The sequence below is a fragment of the Saccopteryx bilineata genome, chromosome 1 (assembly GCF_036850765.1).
Source record: "Saccopteryx bilineata isolate mSacBil1 chromosome 1, mSacBil1_pri_phased_curated, whole genome shotgun sequence".
In the NCBI taxonomy this organism is placed as follows: Eukaryota; Metazoa; Chordata; class Mammalia; order Chiroptera; family Emballonuridae; genus Saccopteryx; species Saccopteryx bilineata.
The window spans coordinates 212,151,512-212,174,426 of record NC_089490.1 but is presented as its reverse complement, the minus strand read 5'-3'; the positions used below and the strand labels follow the sequence as shown (position 1 = coordinate 212,174,426).

The 22,915-nt window shown below is 36.8% G+C and overlaps 1 protein-coding gene across 1 annotated transcript in view; it reads right to left on the bottom strand.

The window, feature by feature from the left end:
* The window catches only part of FMN2 (formin 2), a 410,616-nt gene that overhangs the window by 161,041 nt on the left and 226,660 nt on the right, over nucleotides 1–22,915 (bottom strand). The window contains exon 8 of the mRNA XM_066235150.1: nucleotides 10,367–10,428. Coding sequence (XP_066091247.1) covers nucleotides 10,367–10,428 — 62 coding nt within the window. The remainder of the gene's footprint in view (nucleotides 1–10,366; nucleotides 10,429–22,915) is intronic.

The window sequence follows — 22,915 nt, the reverse complement described above, 5'->3', positions numbered from 1 at the left end:
TAGGTTTTAATTCTTCAGTGAACAGGACTTGGGCCTCCAGGATTGTACTTTTTGTAATTAGGGTGTGCTTAGATTTGGAAACTGCCCAAAATTCATTCACATCTAGAAGAGAAAGCACACTGCCAAACACAAAATTAGGGGAGGAAAAAAGCTTATATTCTAAATAAGGTTTGTATAACAAATACTTCCATCTGTTTCACAGAGATTAAATATAATTACTTCAAAACAGTCCAATGACATTTAAGCATCTGGCAAAAAAGAAAGCATGTATTTATGGGAAAGGTTTCAGTTTAGTTATGTTACTTTGTCCTCAAGGATAAGTAGAAGAATGTAAAATGAGATTATTCCTCATATATTTAATAAAAAAAACTGGGCTTAAACATTAAACTCCAGTTTATTTTTTCTAGATAAAATTTAAATGTTCCCTCAAATACCACTATTAAACTATGAAGGCAAAATTAAGATTCCATTCAGATGTCTTTCAAACACTGTTTCAGACCTGAAATTAAACACTGCAGTTATGAAAACACAAAGGGGAACCCAAGCCAAGTCCAAGTATGCATATGTCACATTTCCCTTCTGGAGATACCTTTCACATGAACGAGATCCCCATCTTATGAGTGACAAGGTACATGTGAATTATACGCCAAATAAAGGCAAACTTCCCCAATCATCAACCCTCTCTACTGTCTGAGTCAGTTATTGACCCTTAGCCTTCAATCTATCCCATTCGACCCACTCTGAGATAATGGATGGGTTTTTTAGAATTTTTCCCTTTACAGTGAACACAGCATTAAACTTAACCAGTAGGAGGTGCTGAAAGGACACTGGAGGAGCAAGGGGCCCTTCTTCTTGATTCTGATGTGCAAGTGTTTGTCTTTTCTTCTTCCTGCTAAACAGTTAATCATAAGTGTGGGGGTGTAAGGACATCTGGGGGTCCTCTGTCCCAGCCACAGCTGCAGTAGCTTACCCAGAGTAAGTCTTCTCACTCTTGGCTCTTGAAGCCTAGACCCAGTGACCTCTGCACTCCTTATTGGACACCATGACCTGTGCACATACACTAGTCATGGCTCACTTGTACCCTGAGGCTTGTTTTCTGGGCTCTGTCAACATGGTCACTGTCTGCTATGGGCTTCATGCTCCATGCAGCACTCTGACTCCTGCAAGTCCAGCTGTGGCACGCCTGCTGCCCAGAACTTTGGTTTCCTGCTGCTAAAAGACTGGGGACCAGCTGTGGCCCGGGCAAACCAGGGGGCTGCAGCCACACCTTCTCCGGAAAGAGGTGTAGTGCAGTCTTAGGGAAAAAGTCCCCTTCCAAGTTTACCTTCCTTGGGTACTCTCCCTCAGCCCTAGAGTACCAGTTAGAGGTATCTTTATATCCTTGCACATTCCCATCACAGATTAGGCATTAACTATAATAAACTTCCCTATTTATGTTATTCTGTGGTTTTATTCCCCCAGTTGGACCCAGATTGATAGACCAGTGCCTACTGATAACACTGAGAGCCCATGTCACATTTTTTACCTTGAAATTATTGAGCTCCTATTTCTACATATCAATTGAATGAATAGATAACTCAAACCCAACATGACCAAGACATATTATTCCCTCATCCTTCACCAAAACACTTCCACATACCAGTTAATACCAGGATTCAGTATCAGACTAGAACAAGTAAAAGGAAAGATTAGCAAACTCAAAAACTGATCACTGGAAATGATCCAGCAGGAGGAGCAAAAAGAAAAAAAATGAAAGAGAGTGAAGATAACTTAAGGGACTTACAAGACACCATAGATAGGCCAATATACACACTATAGGAGTTCTAGTAATTAGAAGAGAAAGAAAAAGAAAGAGGCAGCAAATTTATTTAAAGAAATAATGGCTGAAAACTTCCCAATCTAGAAAGGATAGGGATTTCTAGATTCATGAAGCCTAAAGAACTTCACACATTAGTAAAAACAAGCTTATCCTGAGATATTATAATCAAAGTGTCAATAGTCAAAAACAAAGAGAGAACTTTGAAAGTAGTGAGAGAAAAGTAATATATAACAAACAAAGGAATCCCCACAAGGCAATCAACAGATATATTGTAGGCCAGGAGGAAACAAGATTAAATAAACAAAGTATTGAAAGAAAAATAAAAGAACCTGCCAGCAAAGAATACTATACTTAACAAAACCGTCCTTCAAAAATAGAGGAAAAACATTCCGCAGCTTTTATCCATTTATCTACTGATGGGCACTTTTGCTGTTTCCAGGTCTTGGCTATTGTAAATAACACTGTAGGATTGGGCTCCTGAAACCTGTATAATTATGTTAATCAGTGTCACCCCTATAAATTTAATTTAAAAAATAAAAACAAAGGAGGAATAAAAGCTTTCCTAGAGAAACAAACACTGAGGGAGTTTATCATCACTTGAATTGTCTTACAAAAAATGCTAGAAGTATTTCAACTTCAAATGAAAAGACATTAAACAAAAACATATTTCTGAAGAAAGTATAAAACTTATTGGTAAAGGAAAATATATAGACAAGTAAAAATATTGCATTACTCTACCAGTGGTTGGAAAACCACTTTTAATTTTACTCTAAAATATAAAAGACAAAGCATTAAAAATCTAACTAAAACATAATAATGATACACAAAAGAAAATGAGAAAGGAATCATAGTATATATTAATAAATACAACCCCAAACATCCTCCCCAAAACAATGAAACACAAAGGAAGACATAGAGAAAAAGACAGACAAAAGAATTACAGGACAAACAGAAAAGAATTTTAAAAATGGTATTAAATACTTTCTAAATGAATCTCACCAGTCAGAAGGAATAGATAGAATGGCTAAATGGCTTAAGAAAAAACCCAAAAAATAAGATTTAACTGTATGCTTTCTGTAAGAGACTCACCTTTAGGTTTAAGGGTACACATAGGCTGAAAGCAAATGGATGCAGAAAAACATTCAATTCCATGCAAATAGTAACAAAGAGTGTAGAGGAAGTTATACTTATATCAGATAAAACAGACTGTAAGTCAAAAACTATCATAAGAGACAAAGGTCATTAGATAATGATAAAAAAAGGTTCTGTTAGGAAGATATAACATTATATATACATGTGCACTCAAGATTAGAGCACATAAATATATGAATCAAACATTGGTAGATGTACAGAAAAAGAAATACAATAGAGTCGTGTGCCAAAAATATGACAGAGATATGTTCTGAGAAACACATCATTAGGTGATTTTGTCATTATTGTGCAATTATTGAGTGCACTTACACAAACCTAGATAATATAGCCTACTACACATCTAGACTGTATGGTCTCCTAAGGTACAACAGCCTGTGTAGCATGTTACTTAAATCTAACACAAGAAAAACAAAGCAATCAAGAGACACAGTAAACAAAAGATGCATGAAGCTGCTGCTGGAGTAACACAATATACTACTTTATAGCAATTATTTTTAATTAGAAAGAGTGAATTCTAAGATGACAATAATAGGTGTAGTAGGCCCTGGCCAGACAGCTCAGAGGATATAGCATCATCCTAGATGCAGAGGTCACAGGTTCAATCCCTGGTCAGGGCACATATGAGAAGCAACCAATGAATACATAACTAAATGGGACTAAGTGGGACAAGAAGTTCATGATTCTCTGTCTCTTTCTCTCTCCCAAATCAATGAAAAAAAATTTTTTTAAGAAAGAAAATATAGTATAGTAAATACATAAACCAGTAACATCATCATTTATTATCACTATTAAGTACAGTATATGGTGGACTATATATAATTATAGGTGCTATTCTTTTATACAAATGGCAGCACAGTAGGTTTCTTTACACCAGCATCATCACAAACTTGTGGTAATAACGTATTATGCTATGACATTATGACAGGTACAAAATCACTAAGTGACAGAAATTTTTCAGCTCCATTATAATCTTATAGGACCACTGTAATTATATGAGATGGGTTGTTGACCAAAACATCATTAAGCAGCACATGACTATAACAGTATAGGACACTTCAACATCCCAGTTTCAATAGTAAATAGATCAGACAGGAAATCAACAAAGAAACACTGGACATGATTAACACCATAGACCAAATATACCAAACAGATATATACAGACTTTTCAATTCAACAATAAAATATACATTGGTCTCAGCACCTACAGTACATTCTCTAGGATAGATCACATGTTAGAGTTTATAAAATAATTTTTTAAAAATTTAAGAAAACTAAAATCATATCAAGTATCTTTGTTAATGATAATTAAGTGAAAGTAGAACTCAACAGCTAACAGAAAACTTAAAATTTCACAAATATGTAGAGCCTGACCAGGCAGTGGCGCAGTGGACAGAGAGTCAGACTGGGATGCAGAGGACCCAGGTTCAAAACCCCAAGGTCACCAGCTTGAGTGCAGGCTCATTTGTTTTGAGTAAGGCCCACCAGATTGAGCCCAAGGTTGCTGGCTTGAGCAAGAGGTCACTCGGTCTGCTGTAGCCCCTAGGTCAAGGCACATATGAGAAAGCAATCAGTGAACAGCTAAGGTACTGCAACAAAGAATTGATGCTTCTCATCTCTTTCCCTTCCTGTCTGTCTGTCCTATTTGTCTCTCTCTCTGTCTGTCTCTGTCACACACAAAAAAATTCACAAATATGTAGAAATTAAACACACTTTTGAATAACTAATGGGTTAAAAAAGAAACCAATGGTATATTAGGAAATATCTTGAGACAATTGCATGTGAAAACTTAACATATTAAAACATGAAATGGGCCCTGATAGGTTGGTTCAGTGGTAGAGCATTGGCCCAGCATGTGGAAATCCCAGGTTGGATTCCCAGCCAGGGCACACAGAAGAAGTGCCCATCTGCTTCTCCATCCTTCCCCCTCTCCTTTCTCTCTCTCTCTCTCTCTCTCTCTCTCTCTCTCTCTCTCTCTTTCCCTCCTGAAGCCAAGGTTCCATGGGAGCAAAGTTGGCCTGGGCGCTGAGGATGGCTCCATGGCCTCCTCCTCAGGCACAAGAATGGCTCCAGTTGCAGAAGAGCAATGCTCTAGATGGGCTGAGCATTGCCCCCTGGTGGGCATGCTGGATGGATCTCAGTCAGGCACATGCAAGAGTCTGTCTGTCTGCTGCCCCCCACTTCTCACTTTGGAAAAATACAAAAAACAAAACAAAAAACATGAAATGCAGCAAAAGTCATACTAAAAGAGAAGTTTATGGCAATAAAACTGCCACAACAAAAAAGAAGAAATATAAAACCTAATATTATACTTCAAAAATTTAGAAAAAGAAGAAACTAACCCAAAGTTAGCAGGATAATAATAAAAATTAGAACAGGAATAAATAAAATAGAATAGAAAAACAATAAGAAATAAACAATAAAACTGAGAGTTTTTTTAAAGATAAAATTGACAAACCTTAGAATAAAACAATAAAAGAAAAAAGGTGCAAATAAATACAATAAAAAATAAGAGAGACATAACAACTGGTTCCACAAAACAAAAAAAAATTAAGAGACAACTATGTTATAAGCCAACAAAATAGATAACTTAGAAGAAATGAATAAATTATTAGGAACATATAACCAATTTAAGCTAAATCAAAAAGAAAAAGAAAGTGTGAACACACCTGTAATGACTAAGGAGAATGAATGAGTAATCAAAAAACTCACAATAAATAAAATCCCAGGACCAGATGGCTTTACTGGCAAATTCTACCAAACATTTAAAGCAGAGCTAATGCCAATTCTTCTCAAATTCTTCCAAAAACCCTAAGAGGGAGGAATACTTCTAGACACATTTATTAAGGCCAGCATTATCCTAATACCAAAGCCAAACAAAGACATTATAAGTAAAGAAAACTATAAGTCAATACTCCTGATGAGCATTACATGTAAAAATCCTTAACAAAATACTAGCAAACTAAATTCAACAGAAAAATTAAAATGATCATTCACTAGTCAGGTTTTTTATTCTTCCCTCAAAGATCTCTGTTGTGGGCGTTGATAGTTCTATTTTCTGCTGCTCTGCTTAGTATATAGTGTTTCCTTTATCCCTCCTACCTCAATGCCCCACTCATATTTCAGGCTGGGACCTAATCCTAATGTAGAGCTCTCCTTCCCCCTTTTGCCAACTTGTATTATGAATTTACCTTTGCCACCCAGCTTAGTGTATCCCAAGGTTCTCTTTACCATGCCACAGTCGTAGAGCTCCAGGGAAAAGCAATCTGGTCTCAACTCTCCAGGCAGAGGAGAACAGAAGCTCCATATCCGTGTATCCTGCAAATGGCTTTTCCAGTCTACCTGAATCATTATCAGCTAGAAGCAGCGGTCATTGGGACTTGAACATGAGCTGCAAAGTATAGAATGGTGACAACAATTCCAGTGCCATGCAGACTTTTCCTGTGGGGAACTTTCCTGGACTCCTGCTCCCTGTGACAACTCCTAACAGACTGAACTGTAGTTGGGTTGCATTTCTCAGGGATTTGGCATGGTGATGGGGCCAACTTGGACTTGGTGAACATGGTAAGGACACTACTCTTTTATGGATTCTTGCTGTATTGGCCAAGAGTTTGCTTAAAGGCTTTTAATCACTGTAAAAAAAATAGAAGACTGGATAAAGAAGATGGGGCACATATACACCATGGTATACTATTCAGCTAGAAGAAATGATGACATCGGATCACTTACAGCAGAATGGTAGAATCTTGATAACATTATGCGGAGTGAAATAAGCGAATCAGAAAAAAAACAAGAACTGCAGGATTCCATACATTGGTGGGACATAAAAGCGAGACTAAGAGACATGGACAGGAGTGTGGTGGCTACGGGGGGTGGGGGGAGGGAAGGAGGGAGAGAGGGAAGGGGAGGGGGAGGGGTACAAAAAAAAACTGGATAGAGGGTGATGGAGGACGATCTCTCTTTTGGTGATGGGTATGCAGCAGAACTGAATGACAAGATAACCTGGAAATGTTTTCTTTGAATATATGTACCCTGATTTATTGATGTCACCCCATTAAAATAAAAATTTATTTATTTTAATAAAAAAATGATCATTCACCATGATCAGATGAAATTTATCCTTGTGATGCAAGAATGGTTCAATATACAAAAATAAATTAATATGATACAGTCCATTAACAAAATGAAGGATAAAATCACATGATCATCACAAGCACTTGATAAAATTCAACACCTTTTCCTAATAAAAACTCAAACTAAAGAAATTAGTTAACACAATAAAGGCCATATATGACTGGCCTACAGCAAATATTATACTCAATAGAGAAAAACTGAAAGCTTTTACATAATATTAGGAACAAGGCAATGATGCCCACTCTTGCTACTTGCGGAAATTGAAGCAGTAATTAAACAACTCCCAACAAACAAAAGCTCAGGACCAGACGACTTCGCAGGTGAATTCTCCAAACATTTAAAGAAGACTTAATACCTATCTTTCTCAAACTTCCCAAAAAATTAAGGACGAAGAAACACCTCCAAACTCATTCTGTTAAGCCAGCATTACATTGATACTAATAAAACCATTATTAAAAAGGAGAATTACAGGCCAATATCCCTGATCAACATAGATGCAACAATTCTCAACAAAAGAACCATCAAACTGAATTAAAGAGAACATAAGAGAATACACACCATGATTGAATGGGAATTACACCAGGGATGAAAGTATGGTTCAGTATTCACAAAACAGTGTGATACATCACATCAACAAACTGAAGGTTACAAATCTTATGTTCATTGCAATAGATGCAGGAAAAGCATTTGACAAAATTCAACATTCATTTATAATTAAAAAAAAAGGAACTTTAAACAAAGTGAGTATATAAGGAACTTACCTCAATATAATAATAGATATATAAGACAAGCAAATGGCTAACATCTTACTCAATGGTCAAAAGCCAAAAGCTTTTCTTTTTTTTTTTTCAAAAGTTTTTCTTTTAAGATCAAGAACAATACAGAGATGCCCACTCTCACCACTACTCAGCATAGTATTGGGAAGTCCTAACCACCATTAGAAGACAAGAAAAAGAAGTAAAAAGCATCCAATTTGGAAAGGCAGAAATAAACTGTCAATATTTTCAGATGATATGATACTATACATAGAAAACCCTAAATAATCTACCAACAAATATAATTAATAAATTAATTCAGTATAGTAGCAGAATACAAAATTAATATACAGAAATCTGTCACATTTCTAGACACCAGTTACAATCAGAAAGAGTAATTAAGAAAATAATTCTAATTACAATTGCATCAAAAAGAAAATTTCTAGAAATAAATTTAACAGGGGGGGATGAAAAACTTTACTCTAGAAACTCTAAGACACTGAAAAAAGAAACTGAAGAAAACATAAATAAATGGAAAGCTATATCATGCTCATTGATTGAAAAAAATGATTGTCATTAACCCTGTGACTAGTGAGTTTTTTCATGCTCACTGACCCCCAGGAGTGAGGTGGTTTTTTTTTTTTCCAAAAAATAAAATTAGTTACAGTTTTATTAACTTAAAATCATGTTTGTTTGATAACCAATTTATGGAAACAAGAAAAACATACATTTGCCTTTTTTTAATGTTGCCTTACACATTTTTAAAATAAAAAGTTTTGTATGATTGTACTCTGGAGGCATGAGGACGTACATGAACGTTTGTACTACTCAAAGGGTTAAAATGACTATATTACACAAAGCAAGGAAATAATAAAATTTCTATCAAACTGGAAAAAAAAAAAAGGTTCTGAAACTTATATGAAATCACAGAAGACCACAGTAGCCAGCCTTCTTGAGAAGGAAGAATAGAGTTGGAGGTTATCACACTCTTTGGCTTCACACTATATGACAAAGCTACAATAATCAAAATAGTATGGTACTGGTGCAGAAAGAGACACACAGATCAATAGAACAGAACAGAGAGTTCAAAAACAAATTCTTGCAAATTGGACAGTTAATCTATGATAAAGGAGGCAACGGTACATAATGGAGACATGTCAGTATTTCAGTCTCTCGAACAAGTGCTGTTGAGACAATTGAACAGATACATGCAAAAACAAAACAAAACAAAAAACAACCCCAAAATGAATCCTCTGTATCTCTAAATGATTACATTTTAAATAACCATTTCATTTGGTTATTAATATACTAAATACATAATCTATTTTTTCCAGTTTTCCATCATGCAGTAAAAAATTAGTTAATACACCATTCAAACCTTCCCTCTCAGTCTTCATAATGATTCAGTCTGAAAGCCTATGCTTATTGACTGGGTAGCAACTCTAAGCTTGATTGATAGATTCTGTGCAGTGCACAGTGAGAAGTATTTTCTCTTTAAAAAGTCTCAATCTTACAGGGGAAATCACATATACACATGTTTAAAAAGTATCAAATTTAACAGCACACAAGCAGGTTGAATACACTGCCTTAGGGAGTGGTGAGAGAAGAGTCTAGGTCTTGTCCACCACATGTGTCTCCCAAAGTTAGTAATTCTTTGACTTGGCCATGAAAAAGTCAAAGACCAACTAAGGCCATGCCCCCAAAGAGCCTAGAAGCTTAAATATCAGGCAGAGCAAAGGGAAGATCAGAAACAAAATGAAAAAAAACCCACCTCAGTTATTAGACACAAAATAGGGCCACCCTGAGACTTTCTCATAAATATAATCTAAATCACTGAAGAGAGAAATGCTTTGTTACAGTGTGAATCAACATTATTGAATGCCATGTCCCAGCTAAAACCATGTCATCCATCACTGCACAGACCACACTTTCCAAAGGCATGGACTGCACCACACTGTGCTCATTTTCCTCTGATACCTTACTCTTTTCTTGCCAATTGTTTAAGAAGGAAGCCAGAATGACCTGCCGCTTAGTGAAATAAACTGTGGGAGTTTAAAGAAATGGAGCCAAAATGAATTAAATCCCAATGACACCACAACACTAGCTAAAAGACCTTGAGCAAGTCATCTAACTATTCTATCCCTAAATTTCTTCTATGCAAAATGGGGATAATAATAGGACTTACCCATTGTTTTCACGTGAAGAATAAATGAGTTAGTGCACAGAATACTACTGAGCTCAGATGAACCTGCACATAACTATCCACTATTATTACAGTTAAAAAGAGGGAATGTGAATGACCTCACATGAAGCATACTCTGAATCATAATCTTTGAAACTATGAATCACACCTTTGTCCTGCATGCTCCAGGAAAAGTATTTTAACAAATCTATACTTACATAAATTCAGGGTACCCATATAAAATTTCCTTCTTAAAGCAATAAACCTAGAGATACATAGTAACAAGGATTGTGTATGTATTATATACTCACAGTTAAAATTACTCACATTCTCATAGAGAGCTTGCAGAGTCTCCAGATCAACCACAGAGTTGTCCAAGTTCACAACAGCTATTAAAAAAAAAAAGACCAAAGTAAGAATATTAAATTACTTAGCAATAAGTCAGCTATGAAAAGATGCCCGACCACCTTGAGCAGTAGTGACCATCTCCAGAATAGTGTTCATGATCCATCATTATTCAGTGAGTGTGGGGGCTCCAATTTAAATGCATTTATTGCCCCACTTCAAGGAAATTCACTGGGTGCAGAGGTAACATTTTAGAGCTTTCACCTGCTCCACAAATACAAAATCTGGGGGGTATGGTCCAGCCAAAAGTCAAAGATAAACTGTGTCTTTCAAGGTCTAATTGCCTGAATTTGAAAAATTTGCTTAATTGAGGAAATCAGATAAATCACTCTTACTACTGTCACAACCTAGTTTTACAATGATGAACACTCATATCTGCCTGTCTAAAGATATACAACAAAGGTTAAGTCTAATCACTATACTGATGGACTTATAGACATAACGAATGCATTTTCTGTTATGATTTTTTAACTGTTATAATAAAAGAACAATAATTTGATTATGGTATTGAGATTAACACAGATAGATCCTTAAAAATCCAGTCTTCATGTACAAACTATCCATGCTTATCCAAGGAAGAAGTGGAATGTATAATCAAAAGTTGGAAGTATGTTCTGAAATGCATTTTTGGCTTGGGAATTATATTGCATTTTGGAGTCATGTTGTTTTATAATTTGGTTGACATAGGTTAATTAATAGCATTCTTCATTACCTATATACATATTAGAAATAAGGTGAATTTGTCCCAATCAGAATATGTGCCGAGTAGCCAGTGAGAGATCTTTGAGATGAAAGATTTCTGGTTAAAAAATCACAAAGTGGATAATCACAAATTGGTTGTATTTGTTTGGGTAACTGAAATATTTTACAATGTCTTTTTTCTCAAAGTTGAAAGTACATGAAACATTTTCTAGTTGACTCTGACAAAATCCCAAGAAAGAATTAAGAAAGACAAGTGGGAAATTGAAGGATATGATGGATGTCTCATTCTAACCAAGATAATTTAACTTTTCTGCTTGAAGCTGGGAACAGAGCCCATGATTCACCAACAAATACTATAGCAAAAGGAATATGATCCCTCAATCCTAATAATATCCCACTCTCTCCATTTCCAAAATAATTAGGTCTCAAATATCAATCTAAGAATTTGATTAAGTGCCTCAGACAAATCTTTACACTTCTTAGACGACATAAGGCATAAAAGGGATTAACAAATGATTTTTACTGAAGGTAAAGTGGCTATAAATAATGTAACAATGCTGAGGTCGCCGGTTCGAAACCTTGGGCTTGCCTGGTCAAGGCACATATGGGAGTTGATGCTTCCAGCTCCTCCCCCCTTCTCTCTCTCTGTCTCTCTCTCCTCTCCCTCCCTCTCTCTCTCCCTCTCTCTCTCCTCTCTAAAAATGAATAAATGAAATAAAAAAATGTAACAAAATGTCTAAGAACCAAAATAAGATAGTAAGTTCATGTACAAAATTACTCCAATTGGATTTGTAGAGTCTATCCCTTTAAGAAAACCTTATAGTGAATCCAGAGGTCTGACTTCAAAATTCATTAGATAATAATCCAGTATTTCTGCATTCCTCTGGTGATATAAAAAGAGATTGATGAAAAAAACTATGCATGAAATGCTAGTAGTCAATTTAGCATATAATTTCATTCTCAGAGAAAGAAAAAGAAACATAATGAAATCATTCATACTCAAATCAAAACTCATAAAAGGTAAAACTGTCTTCTGACTTTATCCATCGTTTTAAAACATAATATTATTCCTACAAGTTTTCCCTACATGAAACCTTACTTATGAATACACTAAGGTTTTTATCTTTTAAACTAATGCAGTATCAGGTATTGAAGACTATCTTAATATATGTCATATGGTTCTAACCATAGATATATTTCTCCATGTATTAGATGCTCCCATGTATAAGACGCACCTTAACTTTGAGGCCCTAAATTTGAAGAAAAAAATGTATTACATAACATTATTGAACTGAAGTTTTATTCATCATAAAATTCATACAACTCCTCACCACTGTCAAAACTCCCATCCATTAGCTTGTCCTCATCTGTGTCTGATGATTAATCACTGTCTTCAACAATGAGCATAAAAACAAGTGCGAAAAAGAAGGAAATGCAAGTAAAACACTCTACAACCACTATATAAAACGCACACAGTTTTTAGACCCCAAATTTTTTGAAAAAATGTGCATCTTATACATGGGGAAATACAGTATATGGTCCTAAGCAAGTCCACAAAAGTTTCTAACCAATGAAATCTCAATTTTTAATCATGTACAGAAAGTCTCAGTAGAAAGCAACTCCATTCAATTTTCCTATAGTTGGCTTTACATTTAAGAGATGCTAACACAATACTATTGGGAATCAATAGCTTTGGCAAAACAATAGTGTCATGCTTGAGTAGCTGAAAATAAAGAAGATTAGATACTGGCAAATGAGTGGATGCAATGGCAGAGCTCTAGATAGGAAGTAAAGGTAGAAGATGTAATTTTAAAAAGGTTAAAGGTATTGAGGTGCTAACTTTCCTCAATATGAAAAGCACATTTTAACATTTTAGAAATCAGAATTCAGACTAAAATTCATGTCACTACATTTTTAGTGTGTCTTGTAGGGCTTCCTCCCTTAACTCTGTGTCTAGGTTGGGCAGTATAGTTTCCACTGATACAATTCTAAAATCAAGGACATAAGATAATGCACTCATTCATGTACTCAACAAATGTTAAGTGTTTCTTATAACTCAGCAACTATACTCAATCACTAAATTGATTAACAGTTACTTGATTAACAATAATTTGTAATATGAGCTATTGAATATGAACATACTCAATTACCCAATCCTGAGTAGCTGCAAACAACTAGTTATGGGTAAAGACTACCCTAATCAGATTTCTAGTTATGCCCATTATAAGGGATTTATAGAAATATACATATGTTTGTGTAAACTTTTTTAAGGTGGCAAAGGATTGAAGAAAATAAGATACTCAGAAATGTCAGTATAATATTTTAACTTTCTTTGAGAGGAGAATGCCTGAGTAGTGAAATTATATCAAGGTAATAGTCCTTCTATTCCCTCAAAAGGGGATATGATTCTGATAAAATAGTTTACTGATGTGGAAGAAACACAGACCATGGAATCTGACTTAACTGGGTAAATTCAAAATTGTATGTGCCGCTACATCACTTCAAGTTACTAACTTGAAAAGTTTCAGTTTCTTTACAGGGAAGACAGAAGGAAATAATAGGAAAATTAGCAACATTTTGGGTTGTGTGGGGACCAAACATGTAACAAGTATAAGGATCTGGCATGTGGTGGGCTAATATTACTTCCATCTTTAAGTTTTCAAGAAAGTTGACCAATTTTTCTGTCTCTCATAAACCTTATATCTAACCCAAAGTTAAATAAACTTCTATTTTCTCTATTTGTGTTTTAGTGTCCTCATGTACTGAAGAGAAAAATTCCAGTTGTGTCTATTAAGGGCTGGCACTCTTAACCTGAATGAAGAACTATTAGAACAAAACTGATACAGCTATTGGGTGCTTACTTATACTTGGCCATTTTTACTTACTATAATATTTAAACTCTTAAGTATTAGACTTAGATAGCACAACAGAGTGGCAAGATGGTGATGGAGTAGGCAGATGTACCAACTTCCACCTCTCAGAACCAAAGTGGATTACAACTTAATTTTAAGAACAATCATCTGGAAAAACCAAGAGACTAAACTAAGAGAACTCTTTAACCAAGGATCACTGAAGAAGCCACACTGAGACTGATAGAAAAAGTGGAAACACAGAGAGGGTTGCCCAGCTCCCGGAGCAAACGGCAGCCCAGAGGTACTCATGTGGTGGGAAGTGAGTTTAATAGAGAGAGGAGGGTCCTGGGCCCCAGGAACAAAGCCCCAGCCTGCAGCCCTTGAGCCTAGAAGAGGAGTATGGACAGTATTTAGCTGCAAAACAAGGCAGGATACTATTTGCAAAAAAGAGACATATTTCTCAGACCCAAGATTCTTCTTAAAGGGACCACAGAGAAAACCTCTTTCACAACCACTCACCCAGTACTCCAGGGGATAGGGAGAGATGAGAGGACTGAAATAGCAGAAAGAGAGTGTAATCTAGGAGGCACAGAGAGAAACACTTTGAGGGACAGCCACCCTAACCCCTGGGCTGAGTCACTCCACAAATCTAAAGTGAATATTTTTCCTGGAACCAGCAATACCAGCAAAGGGAAGCAGGTCACCCACCAAACAGAAGCTATCCTGCTGCACTTGGAGAAGAGTCATTTAGAAGCAGGGAGCCATCAGGGATACAGTATTGAGTGCTAAGGTCTGAGCTGCATTGTCCCCCCCTGCCCACTGCTGAGTGCTTGCTGGAGGGCAGGCGGCAGCAGGACGCAAAAGCACAATCCCATCAGTGGAGGTGGAAGCCAGGTGCTGGTCGTTGCTTTGGCCCGGACACAAGCTCAGTCCTGTCCATGGGGGTAAAGGCTGAGGGCAGCCACGGCAGCAGAAGGGGTGCATGAAAGTGGTCCGACAGCAGTCCCACCTATAGTCTCGCCCACAGGGCCAACGCAATAGCCAGGGAAATGACTGAGACCTGCACTTGAGTGCAGGAGTACAGTTCTGCCCACCTGCGGGGCTGAGGCATGCACCCTTGGCACCTGAGCGCAGTCCACCTGCGGGGATGGGACAAAGGCAGAGGCCAGCCAAGGTGTGTAGCCTGGACACAGAAGAGCAATCCCACCCATGGGGGTGAGGCAGAAGCTGCAGCGACCACTGCAGCAACTGGGGCCGGCAACACCTATGTCCAATTGCCCAAGGTGGTGGCAGAAGGTGTGGCGGGCCTGCAGGCAGACCACACCTAGGGAACACAGAGGCCACACCCATCAGACTCCTGTGGCCACACCCTTCTTATAAACAGACAGAATAGGAAGGCAAGAAATGCAACCCAAATGAATCAAGAGAAATCCCCAGAAAAAGACTTGAATGAGTTGGAAATAACCAAATTATTGGATGCAGAGTTTAAAATAATAATTATTAGGATGCTCAAAGATCTTAGAGCAACAATGGATGGACATAACAAGCATCTAAATAAAGAGATAGCAAGTGTAAAAAAGGACATTGAAATAATAAAAAATAATCAGTCAGAAATGACAAATACAACATCAGAAATGAAGACTACACTAGAAAGGACTAAAAGCAGGATGCATGAAGCTGAGGATCAAATCAACAAGAACAAAAGCACAGAAGCAGGGCATCAAAAAGAAAAAAGGCTAAAAAAGTCTGAGGAAACTCTAAGAGAGCTCTGTGATAACATGAAGACAAATAACATCCGCATCATAGGGGTTCCTGAAGGCGAAGAGAAAGAACAAGGGATAGAGACCATGACTGAAGAAATCATAGCTGAAAACTTTCCTAAATTGATGAAGTAAAAAGTCACACAAGTTCAAGAAGCACAGAGAATCCCATAAAAGAGGAACCCAAAGACACCTAGACCAAGACACATCATAATTAAAATACCAAAGCTAAGAGATAAAGAATACTAAAAGCTGTAAGAGAAAAGCAATCTAATACCTACAAAGGAGCCCCCATAAGGATGACATTTGACTTCTCAACAGAAACATTAGAGGCCAGAAGGGAATGGCAAGAAATATTCAAAGTAATGCAAAACAAGAGCCTACAACCAAGACTTCTCTATCCAGCAAGGCTATCATTTAAAATTGAAGGAGAAATAAAAATCTTTCCAGACAAAAAGAAACTCAAGGAATTCTTTAAAACCAAACCAATGCTACAAGAAATGTTAAACGGCCTGCTGTAAACAGAACAAAAGAGGAATGTATATTAAAAGAATAAAATGGCAATAAACAAAATACGTATCAATAATAACCTTAAATGTAAATGGATTAAATGATCCGATCAAAAGACATAGGGTAGCTGCATGGATAAGAAAACAGGATCCATACATATGCTGTCTACAAGAGATACACCTTAAAACAAAAGATGCACATAGACTGAAAGTAAAGAGATGGAAAAATATATTTCATGCAAATTGAAATGAAATAAAAGCTGGGGTAGCAATACTTATATCAGACAAAATAGACTTTAAAACAAAGGCTATAGTAAGGGATAAAGAAGGGCATTACATAATGATAAAGGGAGCAATCCAACAGGAGGATATAACCATTATAAATATCTATGCACCTAATATAGGAGCACCAAAATACATAATGCAGATTTTGATGGGCATAAAGGGTGAGATTAACAACAATACTATAATAATAGGAGATTTTTTTTTCTGTATTTTTCTGAAGCCGGAAATGGGGAGAGACAGTCAGACAGACTCCCGCATGCACCCGACCGGGATCCACCCGGCACGCCCACCAGGGGGCAACGCTCTGCCCACTAGGGGGCGATGCTCTGCCCCTCCGGGGCGTCACTCTGTTGTGACCAGAGCCACTCTAATGCCTGGGGCAGAGGCCGAGGAGCCATCCCCAGCACCCGGGCCATCTTTGCTCCAGTGGAGCCTCGGCTGCGGGAGGGGAAGAGAGAGACAGAGAGGAGGGAGAGGGGGAGGGGTGGAGAAGCAGATGGGCGCCTCTCCTGTGTTCCCTGGCCGGGAATCGAACCCGGGACCTCTGCATGCCAGGCCGACGCTCTACCACTGAGCCAACCGGCCAGGGCCAATAATAGGAGATTTTAATACCCCATTAACATCAATGGATAGATCCTAAAGAAAGAAAATTAAAAAAGAAACAGCAGACTTAAAGGACACACTAGATCAACTGGATTTAATACATATCTTCAAAACCTTTTACCCTAAGGGAGCAGAATATACATTCTTTTTAAGTGCTCACGGTATATTCTCTAGGATAGATCACATGCTAGGACACAAAACGAGTCTCAACAAATTTAAGAAGACTGAAATCATATCAAACATCTTCTCGGATCACAATGGCATGAAACTAGAAGTCAACGAAAATAGAAAAACTGAAAAACATTCAAATACTTGGAAACTAAATAGTATGTTATTAAATAATGAAAGGGTTAACAATGAGATCAAGAAAAAATTTAAAAATTTCCTTGAAACAAATGAAAAGGAAAATACAATAACTCAAAATTTATGGGACACAGCATAAGCAGTCCTGTGAGGGAAGTTGATAGCACTACAGGCATACCTTAATAAGCTAGAAACATCTCAAATAAATAATTTAACCCTGCATCTAAAAGAACTAGAAAAATAACAGCAAGTAAAGCCCAGAGAAAGTAGACGGAAGAGAATAATAAAGATTAGAGTGGAAATAAATGACATAGAGGCTAAAAAAAAATACAGAGGATCAATGAAACCAAGAGCTGTTTCTTTCAAAAGGTAAACAAAACTGATAAACCTTTAACCAAACTCACCAAGAAAAGAAAAGGGAGGACTCAAATAAATAAAATTAGAAATGAGAGAGGAGAAGTAACAACTGACACAGCAGAAATACAGAGGATTGTAAAAAAACACTATGAAGAACTGTATGCCATAAAATTAGACGACCTAGGCAAAATGGACAAATTCCTCGAAACACATAATCTTTCAAAAATCAATACAGAAGAATCAGAAAACCTAAAGAGACTGATTTCATCAAATGAGATTGAAACAGTTATCAAAAAACTCGCAAAAAACAAAAGTCCTGGGCCAGATGGCTTCACTTGCAAATTTTACCAAATATTCAAAAAAGAACTAACTCCTATCCTTTTCGAACTATTTCAAAAATTCAAGGGGAGGGAAGACTTCCAAACTCCTTTTATGAGGTAAGCATAATACTGATTCCAAAACCAGGCAAAGACACTACAAAGAAAGAAAACTATAGACCAATATACCTGATGAATTTAGATGCTAAAATTCTCAACAAAATATTAGCAAACCAGATCCAGCAATACATAAAAAAAATTATACATCATGATCAGGTGGGATTTATTCTAGGGAGACAAGGCTAGTACAATATCTGCAAATCAATCAATGTGATTCAACACATAAACAAAAGAAAGTATAAAAATATCAATAATGCAGAAAAAGCATTTGATAAAATCTAGCACCCATTTATGATCAAAACTCTCAGCAAAGTGGGAATATAGGAATCATACCTCAACATGATAAAGACCATCCATGACAAACCCACAGCCAACATCATAATCAATGGGCAAAAGTTAAAAGAAATCCCCTTAAGATCAGGAACAAGGTAGGGGTACCCCCTTTCACCTCTCTTATTCAACATAGTTCTGGAAGTCCTAGCCACAGCAATCAGACAAGAAGTAGGAATAAAAGGCATCCAAATTGGAAAAGAAGTAAAACTATCATTATTTGCTGATGATATGATACTGTACATAGAAAATCCTAAAGTCTCAGTCAAAAAACTACTGGACCTGATAAATGAATTCAGCAAGGTGGCAGGATATAAAATCAGTATTCAGAAATCAGTGGCATTTTTATACACCAAAAATGAACTGTCTGAAAGAGAAATTAAGAAAACAATCCCCTTCACTACTGCACACACAAAAAAATAAAGTACCTAAGAATAAATTTAACCAAAGAGGTTAAAGACTTGTACTCGGAAAAGTATAAAACATTGTTAAAGGAAATCAAGGAAGATACAAACAAATGGAAGCATATACCGTGCTCATCGTTAGGAAGAATAAACATCATTAAAATGTCTATATTACCCAAAGCAATCTATAAATTCAAAGCAGTTCCTATTAAAATACCAATGACATACTTTAAACATATAGAACAAATATTCCAAAAACTTATATGGAACCAGAAAAGAACACAAATAGCCTCAACAATTCTGAAAAAAAAAGAGTAAGGAGGGAGATATCACACTTTCTGATATCAAGTTATACTACAAGGCCGTTATACTCAAAATATCTTGGTACTGGCATAAGAACAGGCATACAGATCAATGGAACAGAACAGAGAACCCAGAAATAAACCCACACCTTTAGGAACAATTGATATTTGACAAAGGAGGTAAGAGCATACAGTGGAGTAAAGACAGCCTCTTTAACAAACGGTGTTGGGAAAATTGGACAGCTAACTGCAAAAAAATGAAACTAGACTACCAACTTACACCATTCACAAAAATAAACTCAAATTGGATAAAAGACTTAAATGTGAGTCGTGAAACCATAAACATCTTGGAAGAAAACATAGTCAGTAAACTCTCTGATATCTCTCATAGCAATAATTTGCTGATTTATCTCCACAGGCAAGTGAAATGAAGGACAGGATGAACAAATGGGACTACATCAAACTAAAGAGCACAGCAAAAGACACCATGAACAAAATAAAAAGACAACCCACACAATGGGAGAATATATTTGCCAATATGTTTGATAGGGGGTTAATAACCAAAACTTATAAAGAACTTGTAAAACTCAACACCAAGAAGAGAAACAATACAATCAAAAAATGGGCAGAAGAATGAATAGACACTTTTCCAAAGAGGACATAAAGATGACCAATAGGCAGATAAAAAAATGTTCAACATCACTAATTAGAGAAATGCAAATTAAAACCACAATGAGATACTACCTCACACCTGTCAGATGGCGCTTTTTAACAAAACAACACATAATAAGTGCTGCAGAGGATGTGGAGAAAAGGGAACCCTCCTGCACTGCTGGTGGGAATGCAGACTGGTGCAGCCACTGTAGAAAACAGTATGGAGATTCCTCAAAAAATTAAAATGGAACAGCCTTTTGACCCAGCTATCCCACTTTTAGGAATATATCCTAGGAATACCAAATCACAGATTCAAAAGAAGAAATGTACTCCCATGTTTATGGCAGCATTGTTTACAATAGCTAAAGTCTGGAAACAGCCCAAGTGTCCATCAGTGGACGAGTGGATTAAAAAGCTTTAGTAAATACATATATACAGTGGAATACTAAGCGGCCATGAGGAAGAAGGAAATCTTACCTTTTATGACAACATGGATGGACCTACAAACTATCATGCTAAGTGAAATAAGCCAGGCAGAGAAAGAAAAATATCATATGACCTCACTCATTTGAGGAATCTAATGAACAATGTGAAGAATCAAAGGGACCAGAGGGAAAGCAGTCAGAGGGAAAGTAGAAGAGAAGATGGGATCAGAGAAGGGAAAAAGATTAATGAAATTATTGAATATATATACATAACACAGCATTATAGAGAACAGGGCAGCAAATCCTGGAGGGAAGGGGGGAAAGCATTGGGGGGAGGGGGCGTAGGGGGAAGCCGAGGGGGAATACGGGGGTCAGGGGAGATATATTTGGTGGGACACTTGAATCTATGTAAACACAAATTAAAATTATAAATAAAAACAAAACAAAACAAAATATTGAAGAACATAAATATTGATAAATTCAAAATTCAGTAAAATATCTTTAATTCATGTTGCTTTATTCTCTAATATTCAAATACATGCTAATGTGATTATATTTCTGATAAGGGGCCAAATCTTTCACACTCACTCCCTACTTTTGGCTCTAAGACATTCAGGAACACCCATCATTGTTTGGGATTCATCACATTACCACCCATCCATTCCCCTGAAGGTCTATAAAGCTGTTTTAAGTACTTTCCCATAGTATAGCTATAAATAAATGTTACTGCAATTTAACCAAGGCTTATCTGTTCTGTTTTACGTGGAAGGGCACAAGGACTAAGGAGATGTTGAGAGAAAACTCTGGCCTTTTTTTGCACGTTGAAAGATCATTCATTTGTAAAGTATGCTAACTTGCCAGGATTAAAACATGTCAATGTGAGGATTGCAGGAGGAAAAGGGGATGGGGTGATGGAGGAGAGTAGAAGGGAGATAGATAGTGATGGACAGAGACTTGACTTGGGTGGTTAATACACACAATGATGTATTATAGAATTGTGCAACTGAAATCTGTATAATTTTATTAACCAATGTCACTTCAATAAAATCCATTAAATTTTTTTTAAAGAAAGTTAGTCTCGCCAAAAGCTTCTTCTTAGAGTAGCTAAACCTTTAGATCAGCCCTGGCCTGGTAGAGCTCAGTTGGTTAGAACATCATTCCAATGCACCAGGGTTGCAGGGTCAATCCCTGGTCAGGGCACATATAAGAATCAACCAGTGAATGCATAAATAAGTAGAACAACCAATCGATGTTCCTATTTCTCTTTCTTTCTTTCTTTAAAAAAAAAAATTAACTCTTTTAACGTGGAGATTTTTACACTCTCTTTAAACAACCTGTGAATATACATGTGTTAATAATCACTCCAGGATTAAATGAACAACACTCTTATTTTGTAGCCTAAAACTTTTTTAAATGCCAAGGATATGATAAAAAAGAAGAATATAGTACTCTTTCTGGCTTGTCTACCAACATACTGTGTGTCTTTGATCAGGACACTGAGATTATCTGAGGCTTTATCAAGTGGGATAGTAACTTCTGTCAGTAGCATATGTTTATCCTGTGGCAAGAATAAGACATTTTACAGTCAAAAGAATAATTCAAGAAGCCTTGAAACAATTGATGTAATCAATTTTGAGATGTATATTATCTGTGAACATATTGGTTAGAAACTATAGACAGAGCTGAGACTGTGCTAGATTAAAATTAGATTCAGAATTAAACATTTGTTTTCAATAATCAAAACTTGAGACCATAAATAGCTCTTTTCTTCATGAACTCCTCTGGTGCACATGCATGGAGATCCAATGCACCCCTCACTAAACCATGTTGCTACAAAATGAAGAGTGAAGTAACCTATTTTAACACACAAAGAGTCCATTTAACCTAAGATGTAAGAAATGTTTCGGCCCTGGCTGGTTGGTTCAGTAGTAGAGTGTTGGCCTGGCGTGCAGGAGTCCCGGGTTTGATTCCCGGCCAGGGCACACAGGAGAAGTGCCCATCTGCTTCTCCACCCTTCCCTCTCTCTTTCCTCTCTGTCTCTTTCTTCCCCTCCCACAGCCAAGGCTCCATTGGAGCAAAGTTGGCCCGGGTGCTAAGGATGGCTTTATGGCCTCTGCCTCAAGCGCTAGAATGGCTCTGGTTGCAACAGAGCGACACCCCAGATGGGCGGAGCATCACCCCTTGGTGGGCATGATGGTTGGATCCCGGTCGGGCGCATGTGGGGAGTCTATCTGACTGCCTCCCTGTTTCCAACTTCAGAAAAATACAAAGAAAAAAAAAAAAGAAATGTTTCAAAAGGAATATCCAACAGAAAATAAAATTTATTTCTTTTGATTTTAAAGTATAGCACTACATAAAAAAGAATTACATAAAGAGCAATTGAAAACAACCAGGGATTACAGACCCAACATAGGAAACACGTATGTGCTGGACACATGACATTGTACACATAGGTACAGCAGGTGAGTCTATGTCTATATCACAGTCTCTGGACACTTGGTCTTTGCTATTAAAGTGTTCTCCATAGCCACCTTCTTCAACACCAGAA